Source organism: Stegodyphus dumicola, chromosome 12, assembly GCF_044657685.1.
Source record: "Stegodyphus dumicola isolate Sdum_Otavi_A_Nest chromosome 12, ASM4465768v1".
NCBI classification, from domain to species: Eukaryota; Metazoa; Arthropoda; class Arachnida; order Araneae; family Eresidae; genus Stegodyphus; species Stegodyphus dumicola.
Window position 1 is genome coordinate 86,867,515 of NC_140779.1, and position 14,551 is coordinate 86,882,065.

Genomic DNA, 14,551 nt, shown 5'->3' on the forward strand with positions numbered 1-14,551 from the left:
CTTTGTATAAAATTAAACATATAATTTCCATACAATATAGCATTAATTTATAACTATAAAAAATTGTTAGAAAATGGATCCAAATTAAAAGTCAATTTTATTTTTATTTATTTATTTTAATTAGCTATATGAGAACTTGAGCCCAATTCATTTTGATTCATTTGAACTGAAACTGAATCTAATAGTTGGCTATTTTTGTCCTTGATTATAAATTAAGGTGAAAGAGGCAATGCATTTTGCATAATAAATTTGATTCTTAAATTAAGCATAAATGTTAATTTTGTTTTTATATTAATCAATTATGAGAACTTTTGCAGAACTTAAATGTAAAATTTATTTAGCCATTAAAACTTAATATATTTGTTATACATAACTCTAGTGGCATATTACATTTTTTTATACGAAAACATTGTATATTACTCGATTTAGATAATGTTCCAGTTTAGTGCGACTTTTACTGTGCATCATACATGTGTTTTGCTGTAAAGTTGTATATATATTCATATGCATTGTGTTTTAAGTTGTATTTGTTGTAATTTCTGTTATCTGTTAAATTTCTATGAAAATTAAGGATTATAACTTTTTTCTTTATTTATTTTATTTATTTTGTTTATTGTGTTTCATATTTTGCACCTATTGCATTTATAGCATATGTTTTAGTACAAGTATTACTGAATTGTATATGTTTTTATGTAATGCTTTGATGAAATTTATTCATCTGCATCTTTCACTTAGCATCTGATAATTGAAATTCCCTTAAAACCAAATGTAGAAAAGATTTCTTAGTTAACTTTGTTCTATTTCATTTATTGGTTTATTTAATTCAGTCATTTTTGTAACTGAAAAGTATATGAAACTTTCAAATAATTATTCATTTAATCCTGAATTAACTAATTTAAGACTGAACTTTATTAACTGTAATGTAATCCTATTAATACTAAAATCCTATAAATATTAATAAATTTAATAGTGTTTAACTATCTTAATGTATCTTTTTAAAAAAAAAAAACTAATTCACTAAGTGCCCTTTTAGTACAACCTTGACATGTTGTAAGCACTTGAAACTTTAAATGTGAGCATTCTGAACACTATCGTGGACACTGATAAAACACTGAAAAAAAATGTAAGTTTTAGATTGCATGTAATATTTATTTGCATATCAGAAACGTGATTCTTTATATGTTTGGCATTTGCTTTTGCATGTGAGATTGGTGCATCCTTATATACTTCATTATCACCTTTTAGTTTCTATTTCTTTCTGGTAACTTTAAACTTTCAGATTTTATTTCATGATGTACTGCCATGTTGTTATTTCGCAAAAAAAATATATGATTTGGGATTCATGAATTCTCCATGTTTTCAATATTTCTGTATAGAACATTTTTGCAACACAGATCAGCTTCTTCAATGTCGGGTTTCTGAGATTGTTCCGTGCTGCTCGTTTAATAAAGCTGCTGCGACAAGGATATGCCATCAGAATTTTACTTTGGACATTTATACAATCTTTTAAGGTTTGTTTATCATTACTGCATCTGTTTATTATTAAGATAATACAGTTTCTTATACTTTTTTAAATTTTTCATCTGTTAATTAATAATTCTTCTTCTTTATTGCATGTACCTAAATGCCTTCTGTAAAACAAATTTAAAATTACTACTTTAATTTACTTTATTTTATATCTTTAATCATTAAATGCTTAAGCCACCAAAATTAAAACACTAATTATATTAATATTTTACAGAACATATATATAAGACACTGTAATAATATCAGAATAATACGAAGAAAAAAATTTAATTGAAATGCAGCAAAAAATATGTATAATTTAATAGGCCGTACAAGGAAGTCATGTGGTGTCCGCATCAGTCTTTTCCTTTTTTTCCTTCATTTTACTTTTTAAAAAATGAGAGAAATTATATTGTTACTCAACAGAGCATGTTTAAATTAATTCAATACAGTAACTATAACTTGGATTTATTTATTTTTTCAAATCTGAATTTGAATGACCTTATCAAATTGCTGTGCAAAAACAAAGATTTTAGAACCTTGGAAAATTATTTAACAATCAAAATGAAATAATTAATAAACATTAAATGTTGATTGCATGAAACAATCTTGATAATTTTTCCTTTGTGATTTTCTAATTTTTGCATATCTCTTTTTTTTTTTTTTTTTTTTTTTTTTTTTTTTTTGTGTGTGTGTGTGTGTGTGTCTGTAATTATACTGACAATAAATCTTTTTAACTGAGTGATCTTAATTCCTTACTATCTATTTTTTTTTCATAATTCCAGTTTATATTTTTGCTAAACATTTGTAACTGTTCCAGTCTTTAATTCTGGGGTAGTTGATAGTATTAAGAAACACATTTTGATAAAATCTATTTTAAGCTCATTTTATCATGCCACAGGTTTACTATCTCAAGTATTTATAAAATCCTCTCTGGATACCACAGTGAATCCTCTCATGGATATCACCTTTGATCGATATTTCTGAGAACATAAATAAATACCCACTCAATGCTTTTAATGCTATTTTCATCATCATCATCAAAGCAATTCCTAATTCAAAAAAAGTATTATATGCATATTCAAGTGATCACCAAATATCACAATTGTGCTATCAAATTTAAATATATTCTACACTTAGTAAGACTAGGAGTTATGTTTCTGATTTTTACCATAACAACAGTATTATATTTTTTATGGAAACCAATAATTAATCATTTCTAAATCTTTGGTTTTAGCACTTCTTAGCAGGATGCAATTTATCATAGGTTCTATATAAAATCAGTGCATGTATGCAAATGGTTTTATTTCTTTAATCTTATGTGGTTAACCTTATATTACAATTTTTTAATGGCCTTAGATCTAAAAAACAACAGGATTAAAAATTAATGAAGATGCTACAGATAGTCTTTTGCAAAGGAAGTTGGTAGGAAAATGATTGATTTCATAAAGTTTAAATTACTTTGGGCAAAGAAATTGATCAGAAGGTAAAATCATATAGGCAGACTTCATTGGAATGAATATTTTTATGAGCAGTGAGTATTTTTGAAATTACATAACAAAACTTGCAAGGAATTTTCATCCCTGTTTGCGTGTCGTGGTAATGTAATTTGAAATGAATCTGAGTAGCAATCGGAAGTTCCGGAGTGTGAATCGTAGCGAGGGTACTGTTAATTTTTCATCTTTCTTGCTCCAAAATGAACTTATTTACTTTACAAATGCCCCCCAACTAAAAAACAGTGTGAGGGACGATAATTCATCACCTCTAAGATTTGGCAGATGGGTCCTTTCTTCTCACTTTGTTGCCCATTAAATGATGAAGAGTATAAAGAATTTTCTCCCTCCTTATTGTGTGCCTTTAGTAATTAGAAGAATGTCTGGCCAGCAGTCAAAAGATCCAGAGTTCAAATCCTCACGAGGGCTTTTCTCATTTTTCATGTTTCCTACTTCAACATAGTCCCAATGACAAGTTTTTAATACGATTTTGCTTTAGACATCTGATGTTTTTACCATATTATTCACTTAATATATTTAAAAATTAGTTTGAAATCATTTTTCTCTGCATTTTTTTTTTTTTTTTTCTATATGCTTTAATATTTATCTTTATAATTAATTTTTAATTTTATTGAGATAATGATCACGATAAACTAATGTACTGTACTTTTCCTTTAATATTTTAAATAGAATTCAAGAGCCTTAAGTAAGGTAAAATGTATTATATAGGTGATTATCTTGGAGAGAATTCACTGTATCTAGAATTAGAATTGATTATATTCAGGGTTATAACTTCTTACCTTTCAAAACAGTTAGTTTGTTTTATAGATGAAAATATATCTACTAGTGTAGTGTTCATGACCTAAAGTCTTGTATTAATTAGTTACTTCCAATAAGTTTATTTCTAAACATTCAGTTATTAAAAGCTTCAGCTTTATGTTACTCTTTGTGCTGTATAAAAATGATTATTGTTCTTACTCAAACTTTTCTTCTTTTTTTTTTTTTTTTTTTTTTTTCAACAATAGGCTCTTCCATATGTCTGTTTGCTTATTGCAATGTTGTTCTTCATCTATGCAATTATTGGGATGCAAGTATGTTATTTTAAGATATGTCATTATATTTTAAGCATAAAATTCTTTTGTTTTGTTAAATATCAAATGTGAATCATCTGCTGTCGTATTTTGTTTGTTCTTATGTATTTTAAAAGTTATAAAAATTAATAGAATCTTAATAAGTTAAATATTCTTTGAACGATATGAAATCTATGTGCATTAGTACTTCTTTTAATTATTTAAAAAATTGTATGCATTTCACTGACCATTTATTTCCAAAGGAGACTTTTTATATTTTTCTTTATAAATTAAAATTTAAAAAATGATATCATGTAAAATTTCATATTCTTATTATAATAATATTCTTCACTGAAGTTCCCAATCAAATTCAATAGCTTATTTTATTTGTTTAATTTTACCAGGATTTTTGCCTGGTAAAATTAAACAAATAAAATACTTAGTCATTAGTATAACAAATAATTAATTGATTAAACATGCATTTGTATGATATGGGTGTCGTAGTTTAACATTATTTAACTTTTTACAAAATTTGGCAAATAAATAAAGAGACTGCACATAATTTTCTATTCATTAGGATTATATCGAATGCATAGTTATTTCATGAGTTGATAACTGTCATCCTGGCCTTTGTCATCCTGGACTCTCATCATATTTCTGTTTTATATCTTATAATTTCAAGTGATTTTTCTTAACATGAGGTTAAACAAAATATGATGTTCTCTTTCAAAGTATAATTCTAAAAGTCTGTATTTCGGCAATTACTCTTATTTTCCTTTTACAGATAAGCACTTATTGCATAGCCATTAGACTTTTACTTTTAATATCCGATAAAATTCATAGTTTATTCTTAATGATAGCGTAATTGTTCATTTATTTATCCCTAATGGATGTATGATATTGTCAAATTGCCCTCTTTTCCTTTCTGCTGATATGTTTTCTTTTTTTATGTCCTCCACTTAGTAAACATGCATTTTTCCTTCATATATTGTAAGGTTTTTAATAAAATTATCATTAAGCAAAAATTTTAATTTTAAATTAATTTTCCTGAGGCCAGTAAAATAATTTTAAATAACTTAGACATATGATGCAAACATAGTAAAATACATTCAAAAATTTAAATTGTTGGTAAGAATGAAAGATTATTTAAACTATTAGAAACAGATCAGAAATATTTAATTATTATTGAAACTAAGCAGACCTATTTAATTATAATGCCTTAAATTAAAAACCTTGATCAGGGCATTTTGAGAATTTTCAGACTCAGTCAAAATTGAGTTAAAATAAGCGGATTAAAGACATTTTTTTTAAAATGTAACTAACCGTTTTGTTTGATAGGGAGAATTCAGACATTTCAGCAATCGATTTTACTGTTTTTTCAATGCATTTATCGTCATTAGAACCCTTACCGATTACTGTTTGTTGAAAAAAAAAAAGTGTCTGTTAAAACTGTACAAGTTAGAATACTTGATTTATTTAGAACCGTAAAAATTTTCAATGAATCAAATATTGCATTTAAAGTGAAAATTCAAGTATTGACAAAAGTCAAGATAAAATGAATTTGTTAATTTATTGGCAAATAATAACTTTAGACTCAAGATTTTATTTAATTCTATTTTTCCTCTAGTAAACAGACAGATATAAACTTTATTTTTCCCGTTTTAAATTCCTTCCCTCCATTAGGTCTTATTTAAAGCACAGAGGAAAATCTCATTTTTTATATTGCACATGAGATATGTTATTAAATCACTGCGTGCTACACATGAGAAATTTCTTATAGTTTCCAATAATCCTTCATAGGTACAAAAATTTCTTTGACTTTATAAGTATGTATCATAATAGTCTCTTTATTTTTAGCCATATTTTTTTGCTATGTACTATACAGAATTTTATCTTTTTGCTAATTTTGATTACAAATAGGCATTATATTCGAGAGTACTGAAACAGTTTCTTTAATTACATTATACTAAACCTGTAATATTTAATAATAATAATATTCTATTAAAGTTTAACTTATAATTATCATTTTAGTTAATGAAGTTAGTTATCTGATTAGCTAATACTGAAAAAATAAATGCAGGACTTATTAATCATTCACTTAAAAAAGAATTAATTTTTCAGATTCAAATTACTAATTTATAAAAATTTATGCTAGAGAAATTAGTCGTATAGTATATAAGAGCAACTATACAGTGCTACGTAATGACTCATTTGAAATTGAAGATTTTTTATGCAGACATATCTAACTGTTTAAGATTCATATTCCAAAAAATTTCTTTGAATTCAAATGATCTAATAAGATATTTTTTTATTTTGGGGATTTGAAAATGCATTCATGATTAGATTCTGCTATTTGGTAATTCTTTTAATCCTTACTTTTAGACAAACATACTTGCCCAAAGTAACAGTATACTTATAAAGTTTTCCCTCAAAAGAAACTTTATCAATATTTTAGTTAAAGTCCTTTGCGTATTAGATTAGTTAAAAATAAAATCCTTTTCTAACAATAATAAAGATATTAAAGGATAAAAATTCTTCATTTTTATTGGTTAGATTATTCTTTAGATTGTTTTGGTTAACCACACTTCATTGTAAATTGCACCTTTGTCCCCTCTTTTATTTTATTTTCTGCCAATATTTATGTTCTCTCTTTCTGTCTCTCTCTTTTTTTTTTTAAACCATTGAACAAAAGTCTTCTTTTTATCCATATAATTTTTCTGTTCTTTCCCCCTTTTGTTTTAAAAATATTTCTAATCTTTTATGAAAATTTTCTTTTTCTTCCCTAAGGCAAAGGCATATTTAAATGACGCAGAAAGTTCAATTATGTTCCTAATATTTCAACACCTGAGCATACACGTTGTTATTTTAGCATTTAAAGTACATTAATTTTGTTTTTATTAGTCAAATATTTCATAAAAGCTTTAAAATTAAAAATTATGATTGGAATTCTTATTCAGTATTAAAATATTAATTAAATTGTAGCATTTAATCTTGCCTTTGTCTTTTTCTTCTTTAAATTCTAATTTTTCCATCTGTTATTTTCTTGTGTGGTTATAATCTAAACCTGTTCTCCCTTGTGTTGTTGTCTGTTTTCATCCCTCACCTTGAAAACCGACACACAGGTTTTTGGAAATATCAAGTTTGATCCAGATACAGAAATGAATCGCCACAACAACTTCCATAGCTTCATACAGTCTCTCATGCTCTTATTTAGGTGAGTCAGCTTCGGCTGAAACACCCAACTAACTTTGTTGTCATGAATTGGTAACTATTATATCTTTTGTAGGTAGGAAGTGCAGTTTTAAATTTATGGTAGTTCAGGTTTTATTAGAAAATTAACCCATACTCTGTTGCCTTTTGAAAAACAGCAGTTAGAATAGATAAATTAAAATACAAAATTTAACAAAGGAAAGTAATTCTGCCTGTTTCCAGAAAAGCAAGATATTTTTACATTTAAGTAAAACAAAATATATTGACTAGATGACAACTTTAAAACTTATACATATATAATCTTTAAGAAGAAGGAAAAATAATCTGATGGTGTTGGTGTATTTAATTATGGCAAAGAACACGAGGGCTATCTGCTTAAGAGGAGGGATGCCTTCGTGGAGGGCTTTCTAAGGAAAACTGGCTCGTATACACGTTAAACATGGGAAAACCACAAAAACGCCCATGCAGCCAACCCATTTGCAGAATTCAAACCTCGGACCAAACTACCAGTGTTCAGCGACGTTACCGCTCGGCCGCTGGTGGGCCCGAAAAATAATCTGAATAATCTTGTTATTCAAGATAATCATTATAATATGGTAATTTTTTTACAGTTTATTTCAGAATAATTTATAAAATTCTCTAACACTAATATCAAATTAAACTCATTTTGTTTGATATTTTGACACAAGAAATAATAGAATAAAGAATGAGTAAAGAATACTAAGATGATTAATGATGACTAAAGAATGACTAAAGAATACTAAGATGATTAATGATGACTAAAGAATGACTAAAGAATAGTCATCTCTTATCTCTCAAACTGTTGAAAGTATGTCAGGAGTAATTACAAACATTGTAGAATGATTTCCATTTGTGAATAATGCATAATTATTGTATCTTTTAAAATGCAGTTCAAAATTTTTCCTTTTTTTTTATTGATAATTGACAAACAAAGTGAGATTTTTTCCAATAATCAAGTTAGTATTTTATTCTTGCATCTCTAATAACCTTTCTCTTTAAGAGAAGAATTTATTGTTTCCTGATTCTTTGTGTTTATCCTATTACAATTGTTATTTAAATGCTAAAACGTTTTTGCTTAAAAAACTTTTTTTTTTATTATTCGTTATTTTACAATATAGAGTCAATTTCATCCATTTTAAAATTATCTATATCTATTTTAAAACATTTATTTTCATATAATATGTTTTTTCCTAAAAGAATTAAAAGTTTTATAATAATTGTTGTAAATGGTTTCAGAATTTTTTTATAGATTTTTGCTTGAAAAGTACTGAGTTATTTAATAACACTTATTAAAATATTTCATTGATTTTTTAATCTTCAGAAGTGCAAAGCAAATGTTCATGAAATAAATTATTATTCTAGTAAATTGTCTAAGGGTTTATATAAGTTTTCATTTAGAATGAAATTTTATTGTACAGGAGATTTGGTACATAAAAAACACATCAAGAGTACAGACAAAAGTATCATCTATTCAGTTTTTTTTTTGGGGGGGGGGTGGAGATCATTTTAACAGAATGCTGTAATATTACAAAATAATTTTATAATGTCATATAACATGTTATTTTATACAGAATGCAAATATAATTTACATTTGCTTTACTAGTTTATAGTTTGACAATAGTATGGCTATTTTATAGGTTTATAGTTGTGTAATTGCTCTAAAGTGAATTTCTTTGGTTGCATAAACATAAATTTCAGAGTAAAAATGGTCGTAATTTTCAAATTATTCTGAGTTTATCACAGGAATAAATCCATCAAGCAGTATTTCTTGCTAACGTAGATACCATTCATGGCAACAAAGGGTTTATCTTAGTGTAGAAATATAGCATTAAAATTTCTTTCTTATCGTAGAGTAGCTATTAGATTGCATTACTGGTAGAAATTTTATTATTCTTGTTATTTGCATTTTTTTTTTAATCTTTCTTTTTAATTCTATATTTTATAACATTTATATGTAGATTTTGGAATGACAGTTATATTTTTAGTGGGTCAGTGCAAAAATCCCTCCCTTTTCCTGACTGAATGGAATATTTCTTTATGATATATTGTATTTTTGTTTTATTGAAAGATATTTAGGGGGATTGAAAAAATACTTTTAACATCTTCTCCCTCTACATACCCAGGTATTTGGTAATATTGCTCTGAGCCCTGAACATCAAATTACTCGCCATAATAACTTCCGTTCATTCTTTCAAGGACTAATGCTACTTTTCAGGCAAGTTGGTGTCTCACAGAACTTTTTCATGTTATAATTGATGTGTGGAAGATCATTGGCAGCTGCACTGCAATTTGCACATTAAAAAATTCTTTAAAAATATAAATTATGACCTGGAGCATGACTGTCTATGGGTTTCCAAAAATGAAATTTAACAACATGAGTAACATGAAAAATAAATTATTTAACATAGTATTTAAGAATTATTTTATGTAAAATATGTTTAGAAATGTTTAATTTCTTGTTTATGTTTTGGAAATCTAAGTATAATAGTTGATAAATTTGTTACTCAAGTTAGCAAACGAACATTGATAATCTAGATTTTATCTTAGCCTTTCAGTAATAATTAGTCTAATAGTCTCTTATTATTCACATTAATATTTAAAGAATAAATTTAAAGAAAATATCCACCATTTTTTAAATTAAAGACAAAGAAGAAAATGGTGCAATAACACATGGTAGATTTTTTGTGTGTGTAATTGTAATAAATGAAATAATTTGGTATACTAATTTCAAATACAGCTGCAATAAAATTTGCATTTTGTGGGGGGTTTGATTTTTCTTCCAAAAATTTATGCAAAAGACTATATCCAAGCTTATTTTTAAGCTTATAAAATTTTAAAATTGATGCATACATAATATATACATTAAGCATTAATTAAAAAAATAAGTTTCAACAGAAAGTTATTAACTGATTATAATTATTTGTATTTTGACACAACTTACATTTTAATCCTAAAAATAAGTATTCCAAATAAGCATCTTCAATAAGATTATTATTTTAAATGTATAGAGTAAAATGATTGCATTTTTATCTAAAATATTCATTTGGAATAAGTAGTGATATTTTATATAATTTTATTCTAAGTTTTTTTTAATCGAAAGTGATTTTTTTCATACTTCAGTATTTTCTTCCTGTATCTCATCAATGAATACCCCACATGAAGATATTTTAGTGGTATGATTAAAAGCTTAAAGTCTTATATTTGTCTTCTATATATTTTATTGTCAGTAATTACTCTTATATAGCATTCTTAATTATCCTATTACTGAATATCAACACTATTTTCTACATATGCTCTATAAATATTCTTTCTATGTTTAGTTCATTTGAAAATGTTATTGAATGATAAAATTATATCTACTTCCTTCATTAAAGTAATAATTTAATAACTGCAAATTTTCTAACAAGATATATAATCCAGTAATAAAGCATATTTATTGTCTTTTTCTTATCAAAACATGTAGTTCTTTTTAATTTATCTTAAATGTTTTGTTATGAATTTCAATATTTGAAAAATCTAGAATTTTCATTTTATTTTCATAAAATTATTGCATTTTTAAACATGTTAAAAACTATTCTAAGAGTTTCTGTCAAAAGTAGATTTTATAATCATAAATTACATAATCAATAGTTCTAAGCTTCTAACTTTTATTTTATTATTTTATTTATAAACGAAAGAAGAAAATAATATATTAAGTGCTGTAGAATTTAAGATTTACTGTTCAATTTCGTGTGTTAATTAATGCATTTAATCATTTTCATTTTCTTAAAATTGTTTGTGATATTTATCGCTAAATCTTCCTTTATATATCAAAATAAAAGTTATATTAGGAGAACACTGTTTTGAATAAATGGGATGATAAATAGTTCCATTTAGTTTACTAATTTTAATAATTAAACCTTAAAATATGCTTAATAGTGACTAATTTAAAATGAGTTACACATACACCAACTCAGTAGATTCCTCACTGTCAAGCTGCTTAAGACTGACCTTAAAATTAACATTATTGTTTATTAGTTTATGTTAATGGAATTCCAGATTAAAGATCTAAAGTTCAAAAACTTATCAAGGTTTGTTATTTAAGCATAGACAAGAATTCATGATTTTTCTGCTTATTTATGAAACATTCACCCAGTTATATATAAGAAATTCTTCAAATTATGTTTTTTACATTAAGAAGTTCAAAAAATTTTTGAAAGCTGAAAAATTCTAATTATAAGATAATCAGATTCTCTGAAATTTTTCTATTATACTTTTTAGGCTAAATATATAGCCCTAACTTTGCAGCTTGCTAAAAAATTTTAATTTTTAAAGCCATAACTATCCATTAGATATTTTATCCATTAGATATTAGATATTTTTCATGTATAGATATGACATTTAATATTTTTGTATTATGATGTTTTTTGTTTAGTATTCATAGTTTTTTTATATCAATTTTTCATACATTCAGAGTGCTTTAATTTGTTGTATTTGTTTTTGTGGTAATACTCTCTTTTCAAATTAGTGAAAATTAATTATTAAATATTTGCAGTTATGCTCCAGGTCTTAAGATATCACTATGCAAATTGCACTCTTAACAAAAAATGTAAAAAGCATGCAAGCTTCAATATCACATGTAAAATATGATGAATTATGATAAAACAATAAACAGTATATTAAAATGCATGTATGCTTCATGTGTTAACCCATTTTTTGGGTAATGTTTTCAATACATTTAAGTGCTTCTTCTAAATGTTGTGTGCATGCACCTGGCATCCATGGTTCTAGCTGTGAAATGTCATGTGGATTCGTGGTACTGACATGGGTCAGGCTGCCTTTTCCTAAAATAATTTATTTTGCAGAACTATCTTAAGTAGGAATTATTTAATTTTTCCATTAATATCAAAATTAAGTTCCAACTTTATATTTATATTGAGGGATGATTAGAATATAAAGTTGGCAAATGTGTTAATGAAAATTTTAAATTCATATTTGTGTAATCGTATATTGCAGGCTTCCTTTGCTAACAACAGTGTTACAAAAAAAAAGAGGCTTTATTTCTTATTCTTAGTTTGGTGTAAGATATCTAGCATTGTAAGAATGCTGCATTTTCTATTTTCAGGGGCATGAGACTACACTTAAATTCAGAAATGTTTTTGATTCTTTCTAAGAACATGTATTATAAGAAATGCAGATTTTTAAAAGAAAATGTATGCACATTTTTTAATTCAAATGTGTTGAAAATATTGAAATTCTGTTGAATACTTCAAATATATGTAATTGTTCTCATCTTCCCCTTTTTGCTCATGTACTAGTTTTGTGTTCTGAAAGCAGAAAATGCGAATACCATATTTACTACCATATTTATTTCTATATTCCTTCCCATCATGTATTCCCCGCCCTAGTTTTTTTGGCATGTGATTTTGAAACATCTGAGTTATGGTAACTATATAAAATATATGCACAAATAGGAAATTACTTTGTGTAAGTAAAAGGAATATTACTGAAATTTATAAGTTCTTTAAAATATAGAATTTAATGTTAGTGTGTTTTATGTATCTTTCTTTATGTGTTATGGTTATCATTTAAGCCATCTCTTCAGAAATAGCATACACTGAGTATTTTTCTTTTCCCTGTTCTCAAGTTTTAAAATTAGTAGAAAAAGAGGGGGAATACTCAAGTAAATATGGTGTGAATGCAGAACACCAAATAAATACCTTTTTAATGTTTGTTCTGTTATTCAATACAGCTAAATCCGAAATTTTGAAACTAGTTGAAAATCGCTTCAGCTTGCTACCTCTTGTTGTATTAATCTGAAATATTGTTTTAAATTATTAATCAGCTATAAGATGATAGTTACATTTTTACAAATATATATTGACCAAATCTGAAAAATATTTCAAAGTCTGTGCTTATTATTTCGTATTCCCCAAATTTATGGTGAAGTTCATTTGAATACGTAATATGTTATTCAGTGATGTTATATTTTTTATGGGTTTTTACCTATCTATTCATTTTTCTGAAGATAAATGTTTATTTTCATCAAGTTATATCAATTTCAACATATCCAAATTTATTTTGCACTAATTTTCTGCCTGAGATTATAATAAAGTTAACAGTTAAAAAGACTAAAAATATGTTGCAATTTTATGCTTGTTTCCTGTATTTTTACTATTTAACTACACATGCAAATCAAGAAATTTTATTTATAAATTTGAATTTAACAACTATTCTCCATTCGCATAAAGCAAACAGAAAATTTAATTAAGAAATTTAAATTGTAAAGAAATAAAAATAAAAAAATTATTATTGCTTTACTCCTATATTGTATATCTGCATCAATATAAGGTTTCGTTTGTTAAACCTACAATTTAAAAAAGAAAAAGTGTTCCCCCCCATGAGTGAAAAGGTCCCCCTTCCATTTTGTTATGATTATTTCATTTTTTTACTTGACTTCTTCATATAATTATTCGATTATTCTTGCATAAGATTAAAAAGATATATGCCTACATTTTTCTTTTTATCCTTTTAATATTTACCTGATCACTGATGACAATTATTTTTATTGAAGATCATCTAACGTTTTTGTTTCTAGTGCATTGTTTCATTCTCTCATGTGTGAAGGCAAAACATGTTTTTTTTTTTTTTTTTTTTTTTTTTTTTTAAGAAGGAAGGAACCATGATAAGCATGAAACATAATGTTTTAAAGTGGATCGCATTTTTAATTTCATATATTAAAAAGTTTAATTTTATTTAAGAACTATATTATTTATAAAATAGAGCTAATAACTTTTTAATATACTCCTATTTATTCATCATGTTATTAAATAATACAAATTCTTTAAGTGTTTTGTACTTTTCAAATAATTGTTATTATTGTTTAGCAGTAATGTGTTATTGAATAATAGTTTTATAAAACCTGCATTCCATAGAATTTTTTACTTTTATTTGCTAGACTGCTGATTGCTTGAATGAATGAAACTAAATGCTCATAAAATGTTCACAAAAGTCACAAATATTACAGAAAAGCAGATCTTAATTTGTAAAATTATAAGGGTCGGAGCCTTATAATAGCAGCAAAATAACAAAAGATAAATAAATAAATAAAACAGTAAATAATAAATATTAAAAAATCAATAAAATACAATTAGATCAAATAAAAATATTAATGAGTTAAAGTAAATTAATGTTAAATAGGAAATGATAATAAATTAAAGTATAGAAATTAAATGAAATATTAAAACAAATTAAAGTTAACTAAATGAGTAA

The 14,551-nt window shown here is 25.4% G+C and overlaps 1 protein-coding gene across 1 annotated transcript in view; it reads left to right on the forward strand.

Moving 5' to 3' along the window:
- Window positions 1–14,551, forward strand: part of LOC118203144 (voltage-dependent calcium channel type A subunit alpha-1-like) — a 381,721-nt gene that overhangs the window by 244,383 nt on the left and 122,787 nt on the right. Inside the window, exons 31-33 of the mRNA XM_035375404.2 lie at window positions 1,395–1,511; window positions 4,025–4,090; window positions 7,192–7,283. Of these exons, the coding sequence (XP_035231295.1) occupies window positions 1,395–1,511; window positions 4,025–4,090; window positions 7,192–7,283 (275 nt within the window). The remainder of the gene's footprint in view (window positions 1–1,394; window positions 1,512–4,024; window positions 4,091–7,191; window positions 7,284–14,551) is intronic.